Source organism: Myiozetetes cayanensis, unplaced genomic scaffold (assembly GCF_022539395.1).
Source record: "Myiozetetes cayanensis isolate MyiCay16 unplaced genomic scaffold, myiCay2020 scf3, whole genome shotgun sequence".
Taxonomy (NCBI): domain Eukaryota; kingdom Metazoa; phylum Chordata; class Aves; order Passeriformes; family Tyrannidae; genus Myiozetetes; species Myiozetetes cayanensis.
In genome coordinates, this window is record NW_026087521.1 from 39988642 (window position 1) to 40001643 (window position 13002).

The 13002-nt window shown below is 38.1% G+C and overlaps 1 protein-coding gene across 1 annotated transcript in view; it reads left to right on the forward strand.

The window, feature by feature from the left end:
* Nucleotides 1-13002, forward strand: part of ACSS3 (acyl-CoA synthetase short chain family member 3) — a 78962-nt gene that overhangs the window by 22947 nt on the left and 43013 nt on the right. Inside the window, exons 4-7 of the mRNA XM_050324737.1 lie at nucleotides 805-939; nucleotides 1239-1379; nucleotides 3714-3794; nucleotides 3878-3973. Of these exons, the coding sequence (XP_050180694.1) occupies nucleotides 805-939; nucleotides 1239-1379; nucleotides 3714-3794; nucleotides 3878-3973 (453 nt within the window). The remainder of the gene's footprint in view (nucleotides 1-804; nucleotides 940-1238; nucleotides 1380-3713; nucleotides 3795-3877; nucleotides 3974-13002) is intronic.

Here is a 13002-nt window from a genome sequence, read left to right on the forward strand (position 1 = left end):
CAATAAACAAGAAATAAAAATACTGATCTTGGGACCTAAGTCAAAATATCCTGTATGCATATTTCTTAGGAAATCTTACATAAAATCTGAAGTTAAATTAATGAAAAGTTGTGAAGTCCTCATCTGGTAATAGAAATTATTCTAAAAAATCCCCAGAATTACAGAAATATGATTTTTACTGGTGTTGCATCCTCTGTCCTGCAATCATCACTTGAAAGACTTTATCTTTACTTCCCTTATGTGCCATAAGATTTTATCTTATTCTCTTCCTCTGTTTCCAGTTTCCTTCCATCTCTTTTTTGCCTTCTTTTCCCTCTTTCTCACGTTTTTCCTCCTGTGCCATTTATTTACAGGCTGGGAAAGAGCCAGTGAAGTGCTGTAGCTAGTTTTGAAATATGCCATTGGGTGCAGTAGAAAGCAGGCTGAACAGGACTGATAATTGTTGACATCACTGTACCACTCTTCCTTAATGGAGGAGCTAAGATGGACCTGGGTTTTTCTCTCTGTGTTCATTAATATTTGTGCAATTTAGAAGAAGTTAATACTGATGATTTCTTAGTCAAATTGGCTTGAAGATAGTGAAGAATGTCTGAAGTTATTAGTGTGCTTCTGAACAGAAAGCATAGGAATGGACAGCAAGATCACACAAACTTGATCTCCTTTAGAAAACTGATCTAAACCCCTGTTTCTAATTATGTGATAAATTTTGTACATTTAACATAATTAATCAAATAATTTAATAGGAAACATGTTTTTTTCTTACTTATCTGTATATATTAACAATCTAACTTCTTTTTTTTTTAGCCCAAATTTATTGTAACAGCTAGTTTTGGAGTAGAACCGAAAAGAAAAGTGGAATACATATCTCTCCTAGAAGGAGCACTGGCAAGAGTACAGAGCAAACCTGATAAAGTTCTCATTTATAAGCGACCTAATTTGGTGGGTGTACACTTGTTATGCCTTTATGTTAACTTTCAGACATTTATGTAGTGTGTGTGCCTTTTCTTTATTACAGGTAAAATTTTACTGTATCTATTGTAGTTTGTGTTTTAATTTTAAGGGCAGACATTTTATTCGAAAGATTGAAATAGCAAATAGAACTAATGCATCAGAGAGATTACTATACAGAAAATTGAATAGTAGTGTATAGAAAATTTGAATAGCGAATGTTTTTTGACCAAATTCTATTTATTCTGTCTGGTTTTCTTTTGACAATTTTCTTATTTTGCAATGGGCAGGGCCATGTTCCTCTTACCCAATGTCGTGATCTTGACTGGGAAGAAGAGCTTTCAAAAGCACAGTGTTCTAAATGTGTCTCAGTTCCCTCAGACCATCCACTTTATATTCTGTATACATCTGGAACAACAGGCTTGCCCAAGGTAAAGAACTATCTGTAGTCTACGTGTCTGTGACCAATCTATTTGCAGTTCCACTTGGGAAAATATTTAATTTAAAAGGTTGAAAATGTTTGCCAGAGCACAGTGCTATAAATGATAAACATTGCTAGAAATGGTTTGATCTTACTTATTCACATTTCACTACTTCAAAGGCAATGTATAGCAATAAATCATGTTTGTTTATTTAAATAGTAGTAATATAAAGATAAGATGCATTTACTTCAAAATGTTTGTACGATATAAACTTTTGAGGACAGCAGAATGTCTTTTATCCAGGACTATCTTCTGTGTTTTAACTGTTTTAGATAAGCGTAGTATAGTGACTTAGTGGCAAGATTTGTTAATATATCACTTGTGTGATAGTATTTATTGCGGGCTAGTCTTGTTCATTATTTACGTATTAGCTAATTTTCCTGTAGATAAGACATGGTGAATGACGTTACAGATTAAATGGGATTAAGCACATTCTGAAAACTTGTGTTAGTGAACAATTCAGAGGACATAATTCCCCTGAAAATAAATGTTTAGATTGAGTAAGTGAAAATTAGCATAGGATATTCTTTGAAAATGTTTGCTTTTGAATGTAAATTAGTTTTAATGACCTAGTTTTGAAGGATTGTATTTTAAAAGAGAACTGCCTCAGTGTTTGCTTGGTATTTATAATGCTCTTTTACAGTGTGTGGAAGACAAGCTGAATATAATTTTCTATTGCTAGTCTTACAACCACAGATTCAGACAGTATCATATATCCCTGGATATGACAGTGCTTAGACTACTACTAGAAAATTGTTTAATGATTTTGCCTATAAATTTCAGAATCTGTGAGGATGTAAGGGAAAACAAGTATCAGTTTTGCTGAGAAAATTGTCTTCTGCTTTTACATTCAAGATGGGCCCTTTAAAGCAACACATTTATCTTGAATTATTTTATTGTCAAAAAGGCCAAGATAAAATCCTTTGTTACTACAGGAATTTTCCTTAACTGTGAGTTTCAATATATTATCTCAGAGAGAAAAGTTCTCAGAAGTTTACTTCACTCTGTTGGCTCTGCAGAGAAAAATGTAGACATCTTGAGTGAATCACCCTTATAAGAGGGAGATTCTCATCTAGCACTAAGCTACAAAAAGTAACTCAGTGAATAAAATAACTTTTTTATTTGTTTAAGGAACTTAAGTGCTTATTCAACTAAAATTACTCAGTTTTGAGCTTCATAGCAAAACTCTTATTAATCTCAGAGCAGGAACTAAGAAGCTGAGTCTAACAAAGGCAATCTTCTATCTAAAAATGGTGAAATATTAGTTAACCATTCTCTCCCTTAGCAATCTCCATTTTAATGTGTTATTGTGTCTTTACAGTCCCTCATTTCTTGGATGAGGCCTGAAAGTCCCTCTTTCATTCTATGAAGTACGTCAAGTAAATGTACCATGCCTAGCATGGACAGATTGCTGCATTGTAATGTCTGCGCAGAGGATGTTTGAATTTTAGTTCATCTGAATTTTAGTTCAGGACATCAGGACATAGTTTAATTAATTCTTTCCTCTAGGAACGGTGTACTAGAAGGTGAAATATATGAAATGTATATTAACCATACTAATATTGCAAAATATTTCCAAAATGTTGCTATCAATAGTGTTCCAGAGCTGGTTATTGGTTTACCAAGGTGCATGATGCAATTGATTTGCATCTCTCATTCTAAATTTCCCTCTTTTAGGTGAACACTGGTACGCTCTTCATTTTGCATTTGTATGTGCACTTCAGGCCAGATATAAACTTTCAAAAATATACATTTGTTTAAGCCAAGTTTCTGACATCTTTAAAAAGAGTTAGTACAGAAAGACAGATACATTCATCCAAGTTCTCTTAGGGATTGTCTACTTCAAGGTGTTCCTCTTATCCAGTGATGATACAGAGACTAGGCAATGAATTTAAAACATGGCTAACATTTAGATGGCACAGTGTGAGATAAATACTCAGTCTCTTATTTTTTGTCAGCACATGTTGACTAAATATTTGTATATCCAGTTTTTATGAGAGAATTCTAGATTTGTCAGTGATCCTCTGAAAACTATTGTCATCTAGGTGTTGGGTTGTGGTTTTGTTTGTTTTATTGTATGTTTGTTTGTTTTCCAAAATTACTTCTTTACTGGAAGTGCTAGTACACACATGTTCTTGTTGGAATAGATGCTTTTCTTAAATTAGGAGTATTGGAATTAGCCAACCTTAAGTCTATTGCTGCTAAAACCTCAACGTGTAATTGAAGACAGAAATATAATTTTTTCCTTCAAATGACCTTAAATACTCGAATTTTCTTATTTAGGGTGTTGTCAGACCAACAGGTGGCTATGCAGTTATGCTAAACTGGACAATGTCAGCTGTATACGGACTCCAACCTGGTGAGGTAATTCCATTTAAATGTCATGTAAATGTTTTTTAATGATTCTTAAAACTTCTCACTCTAATTATGTTTTTATTTCATTTTAGGTGTGGTGGGCAGCTTCTGATTTAGGCTGGGTTGTTGGTCATTCCTATATTTGCTATGGACCTCTCCTTCATGGGAATACTACAGTTTTGTATGAGGTATGAACCATTCTAAAAAATCAGCCTTGGAAAAGGCAGCATCTCCTCCAGCTGATGATCTGGATGATCCCATTTACACCTGTCTGTTCTTCATGCCACAAATGTTTCAATTGTGTGCATATCTTCAATGTTCATACTCTCCCATTTATTACGGTAATTTTTAAGGAAAACTTATTTCACTGTCCTTTGAGCTTGTGTGCTTCATCTGTGTGAAGGGTAATGGTTAGCAGGGCAAGGAACTCTGAAGCAACAGACCTAGAAATGGCAGAAAGCGGAGTATACCTCTGTTGTTGATTAGACTACCTTTATTATGGATCTAGGAGCGGGTGTTGTGTTTTGCATGTCTTGAGATGAAAAACGCTGGATCTGAGTTGGATGCAACTGAAAGCTCCATGGCTGGAACTAGAACTTTGAAGGAGAATTGTCTCTTCTCTCCTCCCTCTACCACTCAAAGCAACTGAAACAAAGAGTGAGGTGACATTCAGGTCATAGTCCTTTTCCTTGTGGGATGAAACTCAGTGGGATGGAGAGGAGACAAATAGTCTGAGTAGAGTGGCCTGCTGCATCCTAACTTTGGTGTTCAAAATAGCAATCACGGTGCCTTACATTGTTGTTTTTTCAGGAGTTATTGTTGATTCGCTCTCTATTCATGAGGCAGGAAGTTACAGTTTTGCTTGAACCATCTTCTTTGTTCTTCAGGGAGTGTCCAGTATCCATTAGTGATAGTGAAAGACATTTTATGTAAAAGCACTGACGTTATTAGCTCTTAAGTGTGCTGAGACTTGTTTGTTTGCATGCACTTGACATTGGGATTTCTGGATGTATCCCAGCTTCTCCGGCAGCACTGTGAAGCATGATGCCCACCTAGTAATTGCTTTGTCTTTTTCAGTGGTCCCAGAAGCAGAAGTTGTTTTAGGTCTGCCATCATGGCATGCTAATCACCTTTGTAGGTTTGTAGTGATAGCTAGAAACATACGAACATTGAGGGAAATACAGTGGTAACTCAGATCATGCAAGAGCTGCAGACGTACAGTGAATGTAGTGGATACCGAGGGCATGAAATAAACTTTGATGACATTGTAAATATAGTGATTGTTAGAGCACTATCTGTACCCAGTCCTTCTGGAGCAGGGGAGGCAGCATGACACAGCAGAAACATACTGTTTTATCATATGTGCAGAAGTTCTGCTTAAGAAAATATTTATTACAACCAAACTTTTTCTATTTTCCTGTTATTACACTGTAGAAGTGAAGATGACCATCCTAGAACAGAAATGGATTGTTACTTTTTACAGGAATAAGCATTATCAAAACAATCCTTTAATCTTTGCACAACCAGTTAAATTGGTATTGGTTGAGTTGTGCTTCACTGTACTGAACTTATGCACTTCTGTTGATAGGCAGCTGCTGCTGGAGTTGTTCCTGAATTTTTAGTAAATATGTTTCTGAATCCTGGATATTGAAAAGGCATGGGCAGTTGTAATACGGTTCCTTCAAGTTTTTGAATGCTGCTGTGCGTCAGAGACTACAGAACTGACTGTGGCTTGCTACTTCCTATTTTGGAAGTTAGAAGTATGCTTTACTGCTCAAAATTCATTATCTTTGTAAAAGCGAGATTTTCACAAGCAGAAGACGCCTCTTGAAGTGGGTCAAGAATCCTCAAGTCCAGAACAGCAATTGTCATTAGGGATGTGTCTACATGATATTTCAAATCACAGCAGCAGTGCAGTTCTGAAATAAGTCCTCTGATAGTCCTTTCTTGTTGATTTGATTCACAGAGAGGTTTTAGTCATATGAATGCCATCTTTACAGAGAAAGCTGACACAAGTTTTGCCACTTAGGATCAAATGGTAGGATCCAATGAGTGGGACTGCACCGCTGTGGAGTTAAGTTTTCTGGGACAAAAGAAAAGCACATGTGCCAATGGGAAGCTTTTAAACAGTTGAGAGCTCACACCTTATCCTGTGCAAAAGGGCCAGATGTGATGGGAGACTTCATATTTACTGACTGCCAGATGTCTGCTTGTTCTGACTATCAGCTGCTCCTATAGTTCTCACAAGCTTTTGCATCTGTTCTCTTCACCAACCCCATTTCTTTTGCTGTTACTCCTCTTTCCTGCTGCTGTATTTTCCAATAGTGACAGGCATTGCATTGGTGTCCCAGAATACTGAGCAAGGGCAATGACAGCATATGCTCTGAAAGGTCCAAAAGCTTCTCCAGCACCCTGTTACACCACCCTGTTACTAATGTCGAGTCTGCTGCAGGATGTGACAGGGCTGACAAGAAGTGCTGCATTAAGTTCAATTAGATGAAGGTCATCTTCTTGATGAGATGGAAAAACCATTCTTCTGATGTGGCATGGTGTGTGTGCCCCTACCATAGACATCTCAAATAGATCTTCAGTGGAGGGGAGAGTACTCCACCAAGTCCACTGATAACAAGAACATCAACACCCTTAGTTCCAGGACCAACAATGTGTGAGAAAAGTCCCGGGAAAAGTGGGCTTACAGTGCTATACATGTCTATATGTGGATACCCCATTCCTGGAAGTGTTGAAGGCCAGTTTGGATGGAACCCTGAACAACTCCCAGGGCAGGGGGGTTGGAACTTTAAGGTCCCTTCTGACCCAAGCCATTCTATGTTTCTATATTTCTATGATATGTGCCTGCAACCCCCAGAGACAATATGCATGAGCATCCCCTCTGCCTCAGCGGGCAATAGGCAGTGGTCCAGATGCCCACATCAGTATGTGTGCATCTTCCTTTCCTGTACATGTATTGAGCAGACTGTGCTTAGGAGGTTTCTGGTGGAATTTGTGGTTGCAAAGCTGTGGGAAGGCAGCATGAGTCTGAATTGCCTGTGAGAGGTGCTGTGCATAGAGAAATGATTTCTGCGGGGCTGTGACATTCTGTGGAGCAACAAGTTCCATGAGAGACCACTTGCCTCATCCCAGCTCTGCCTGTGTACTAGGCATAGTCCTGGAAACCATATAATCCATGAACATGGCATGCCTTGATTACACAGGCCCCCTCAGCTTCTGCACTAAAGCCCAGCCAGTCTCAAATGCAGTGTGCTAAGGACCTACCCAGTGGTGATAGGGGTGCTGGTACTTCTAACCACGTGTGATATCTTGTTCCTGCCCTGCAGTCAGATGCTTGAACAACAAATGCCATGCAGGATGATACCATTTCTTTGAAATGCAGGTGGTGGTTGTTGGCAATATATTATCTATTTCTTGGCCCCAAGTCACACTCAGAAAAGGTCATAAAGGGAAGAACATGGCAGGCTGCAGTCAGGCATAATTGAATTAGGTGGGATTTTGGATTGAAGCATGGGAATGTGTGAAGCAGAGGTGTGGAGGAGGGAAAACCTGATAACAGAGAGGAGTATTGAGGGTTCTTTTCTAACCATACCATAATCAGTTCTTTTCTAATCATACCATAACATTTGCAGATGGCAGACACTGATGTCCAGTGGTATTCCTCCCATCCCACTCCATGCTCTCCTGGATACTCGGTGGGTTGATGACTGTTTTCAGTGAAGGATAAAGTCCAGACACAAGTGCATTGCTAGTTGCCCCACCCCATGACAAAGAGAGCAGAGGACTGTGCATACAGGTACTGCAGAAGCTGTGCTGAGTGTTTCAGCCTGAAGGAAGATCTCGAAGATGTCCTCACTGTTGGTTCAGACTAAAAGTAATACCCTGAATTTGTAAGAATATTAAAAACATTTGCAGAGTGTCTGTTGCCCATAGCCCAGTGTCTTTCAGATGAGCAATGTTGATTGCAGTTCCATTATGCATTGAGTAAAAGCACAGTTAAATTAGGCCTATGCTGCACTGTTGTCAGAGTGCACATGTACAACCTCTCTTGTGCTGGTTATTGGCACAGAGGACTTCATGAGTGATCCTCTCCCTTTTTGGCAAGAAGGCACTGGCATATGTTTTGGTTCTGTGAACAGAAGAGAAATGGAAGATGGGGGATATAGAAACCCTGTGGTGGAGTGTACTGATGATGCATGAACTGACTGTGCTACTGTCATCTGAAGGAAACAAGTGAAAGGGACAGAATGACACTTCCCAGAAGTCTCTTTAGTTAAGGGAGCAAAGATCTGTAAGGTAACTTTCCATCAGAAGACTGTGAGCAGCATTTTTGGTGAAGTGAACAAGGCAAAGTCTAGCCTAAAATAAACCTCAAACAGCATATAATGGAAGAGGTAAAGAGCATTGGCATTAAGTGGTTTGCTCTACTAATCTGTTCTAATTCACCTCACTACTTGCTATGTAAACAAAATCTGTGACACCATATGTACTTGCATTCATGTTTCATTTTATTATTTCACATTTTTGCCAATACATGTAGTAGGAAGAAGATTGATAATCTCTCACACAACAGCAGATTGTGCCTGGGTGACACCTGTGTATATTGCTTTGTACAAAATCCTGTTGTTTATCATTTTCATAACAGAAAAATTTAAAATAAGGAACAAAATGTAATGTTTAAAGCAAAGCTCACATGCCTTCATGCTCCCAGCCAATGATTGGAGCAGCTGGAAAAAACTTAAACAAATGCTTATTCTTATTTTGTATCTCCATGTACCTTCTGTCCAGATAAATTTTCCTGTCTTGCTTACATTGTGTTGACTGTAAAAACTTGCAATCAATGTGTTACTGAAATATATGATGCAGAGAATATCTACAGTGCAACTATGGCAATAAAAATCAGGCATTCGTTTAAGTATTGCTTATGATTAGCTCTTTTTTGATGAGTTTCCAATGTAATGATTTGGTGGAACCTGCTTGCTTCTGTGAATTTACAAACCAAATTACTGTGGAACTTCCGAAAAGCTTTTGAGTCAGTGATGAGGGGCACCTTGCTGATTGCGGGAGTGATGCTTTGTTCTTAGTGCACATGCAAGTTCTCAAAGGCATTAGGAAGCAATGTTTTTTTCTAGGACATTCTAAATAGAAAGTAATCAAGTAGTTTTTAAGAGAGGAGAAGACATTTTTAAAAGCAGTAGGGCAGAATACTAGGAAAACAGAAAAAAAGGAAGAATTCAAGAGGAACGAGCAAGACAGAGACTATGTTAAACTCATGAGACAGATTATTTTGCAGAAAGGATTTCTGAGTAACTAAATACACCTTTATGTTCAAATACATACATTTTTATAGGTGGATAAAAATGTTCAGAAGAACAAGCATTATATACTTGTGTTCTTGAACTTGCTAATAGCCCCAGATGCAGAGGTGGATTTGTGACATTTTGTAGGGCATGTGTACATTTTGAACAGCTGTCTTACACCTTTTGTTCATCTTAGAGGTCAGATGTGTCAGATTCCTCCGGTGTGTTGTTTGTTTATTGTAGGGCAAGCACAGGTACATCTGTGAGAACTCCTAAAGGTCCACTAAATAATTTGGGAATTGGTTTTAAATCTTCACATGTTCTATCCACTAGTTAAAAAGTATTGCTTTGATTTTTTTTTATTATTTTAGAATCTTAATGTATTAATAAGGTATTTTTTAAGTTAATATCTATTTGTATTGCATGGACACTAAATGTGTGACATTTGGAGAAGAAAGAAATTGAGCTCTTTTCTAGGCTGTTTTTGTAAATTGCACAATTTACCTAATGTTGGGTACTTTTCAAACCCCATCTCCATTTTTATTTCATCTCCATATGCTGAATGTACTTTTGATATGCAATTTGGGAAGCTTCAGTGGCTTCAGGATCTCTACAAATAATTAAACAAAGAGCTCCAGTTATAAATGACTGTCACTAGAAAAATAGAAACAAAATAATAAAAAATATATAAATAAATAATTTTTATTATTTTTTAAAGTTTAATTCTGTTACAAAAGAATTCAGTTTTCTAGTTTGTCTGGAAAAGCCCCAATGGTGTTCCACTAAATTCCTATAGTTTTGAGGCTGGGGAGCACTGTCGTCAAATTCCCTCATCTTCTGAATAAGAAAGAGCAAAAACTTCACCCAGTAGCAGAAATGCATATTTATGGACTCAAATATTGTATTAGCTTACATATTAATATTATATTAAATTACTATAGATTAATTAATATTTAAAGACCTAATAGATGTTAATTAGATTCTTCGTTCTAAGGGGATTAACTCAGCACCACCACACTAATTAAGCAGAAGAGGAAAGCTGTGTGTGAAAAATGGCAGGTACTTGGAGATAATAAAAGGACTCTGATAGTCTTTATAGTGAGTGTTTTTGACCACTGATGATGTGCTAGGCCAGATTAAAATTGTTGCATGAATTGTCAGAAGAGAATCACTGCAGTAAAGAGGTTTTCATTCTAACAGGTGTAGAGTAAGACAAGAAGGAACAGGGAGTAAAGTGATGAGTCCTTCAGTGTTTTCTGTTACATAGTTGTCTTATAGCTGAAGTTTTATCTCAGTGTGAATGAATGGGGATCAACGTGATTATTGTCCTTATAAAGGCAACTCTGAATTTAAACTTCTGATTTTGGAAACTAAAAAGAGTAAAAATCCTATTTCTTTAATAGTGACAGTTAAAGAAAAATCAGAGTTAATATTTGGTTTGCCTACATGCCTGCTTTGTGATTTTTTTGCTCTTGGTGAAAACATTATTAAACAGAAGTAGTACATTTCCCATTTTTTCTTTTTCTGAGATGCCACCAGTTGAGGCTTCAGACAGTGTTCATGACATCAGCATCATCTTTTTGAGGATTAAAAATGGAAAGAAAAGGAATGGGTCTGTACACACAGGAATAAAAGTAGTGTTTACAAAGAGAATAGTATATAATTTTTCTTCTGCTCAGAAGACTGTCTTAACAGTGAATATTCATAAATTTGTAGTCAGGTTTCCTAAGTGATTGCCTAATGATGGGTTTCAGGTTGGGGATTATCAGAATGCTGTTTAGCTATGGGGAAAGAACTCCTCATCCCCTTTGCCTGTGGACAACCACTACTGAATGAAAACTGTACTGACTTCATATCCTCACTATTTAAAGTGTTTTGTTCATATTTAAATTACTTAGGTGACAACGTAATTGTTTTAACAATTACTATGGAAACTATGTGCTTTCAGTTTTTACTTGCTCTTACACGATTGTCAGGAATATGAAAATGGTAATGAATTCTTTTGAATACAGCAGGTGTATTTTTGGGTTTGGTTTGTTTGTTTGTTTTGGTTTTTTTTAATAATCTATCCTGGGTTGTCTTTCTCCAAGACATGACAACCTTCAGCTATACAGAAGATATCTGAAGACTCAAAGCCCACTCTGTGTTACTCTTGCTAGTAGGATTTCAAGCTGCAAGCAATAGGGCAGCATGAAGAGAAAGTCTAGCTACTACTTTGTGGTACTGTGATGTCAGGAGAAAGGCAGCATTGTAGTTCCAGTGCTTGGGACTTTGAACTGGAGCTAGGGTAAGGAAGAGGATATCCACACTTGTCAAGGAACTACTCATTAAGGACTTCATTTGAGTGGTCTAGGAGAGAGGAGCTATTGTCCCACACAAAGCTGTAGCAAGACATTGCTGTGCGCCTCGAGTCTTCCTCGCAATGCTCACTGAGGTCTTGCTGTTGCAACAAAACTGCAGGGTACATAGCAACAGCAACAGGTTTAAAGTTACTCTCCTTTGGCACAGTTCTTGGAGACATGCAGCCTTTCTTGATGTTTTTCTAAGCCAGTATCATCAGCTTACAAAGCAAGCCCTGTCTCTGAAGTCTGGCAGTTTTGTGACCTTTCTACCATGACTCATACTCATTGTATATCTGGAGGGAATTCAATAGGACATGTCATTTCAAGTCCTTAGTGGAGGTTTAGCAGCAGGATCCCCAGCAGAAAGAGGAATGCCTCTATGAATGCATTCTTTTGAATCCTGGTATGTCAGTATTTTGTGTGGACTTCGGCATCAGCACGTTTTAGTGGCAATGAGTTCCATGTGTAACATTTCCTGTGCAGAGAAAGTGTCTTCAGGCTGGTGAAGGGACTTGAACATAAGTCCTGTGAGGAGGGGCTGAGGGAGCTGGGGTTGTTTAGCCTGGAGAAGAGGAGACTCAGGGGACACCTCATCACTCTCTACAACTACCTGAAAGGAGGTTGTAGCCAGGTGGAGGCTTGTTTCTTTCCCCAGGCAGCTATCAGTAAGACAAGAGGGCATGGTCTCAAGCTCTGCCAGGGGAGGTTTAGGTTGGATATTAGGAAGAAATTCTTTACAGAGAGGGTAATCAGGCATTGGAATGGGCTGCCCAGAGATGTGGTGCATTCTCTGTCCCTGGAGGTGTTTAGGAAGAGACTGGATGTGGTACTTTGTGCCACAGTCTAGTAACTGTGGTAGTAGTGCATCAGGGGTTGGACTTGATGGTCTCAGAGGTCCTTTTCAACCCATCTGATTCTATGATTCTTAATTTTGAAATTATCTTTACCTGAAGAACCCTTTGTTGTTAGGGGTCAGATGTGCTATTTCTGATGCATTGTTGCATATTTTATTATAAGTCTTCTTGTATGTCTTTTTCCTCAAGTAATCCATCCCAGTGGCTTCTCACTTTCTCCATTCTGAGAACTTTTCTATCCTCTTGATCATTCTTGCTGCCTATGAATCTTCTTTCATAATCATGTATGAAATCATAATCATCTGCACATTCTGCCTCAGGATGTCTGCTCAGCTGTTAGACATCTCATAAATTACATGCTAAATCTAGGTACTTCCAGAAAGATGTTCCTATCTGTTTGTCTATCTCTGAGTCTCTTGGTAGGTTATTAAAAGAAAGTCTTTTCTACATGAATCTTCCTAGCTGATACAAGTGTCTGTTCCTACTTCTCTTTTTTAAATAGGGTGAGACAGATCTCTCTCCTTCTGACTGCCCCATTCCTGTTTCCCATGCTCTCAGTTCCTGCCAACCACAGATATTATTGCCAAACTTTTAAAAGCAATTTACATCTTCAGTGTTGATGCAGATACTGAATAGCAGTAGGTCTTGAGCTGATCCCTGCAGAAATCCAGTGAAAGTATCTAATTTGCTCCTAGTCCCCAAATTGACTCAG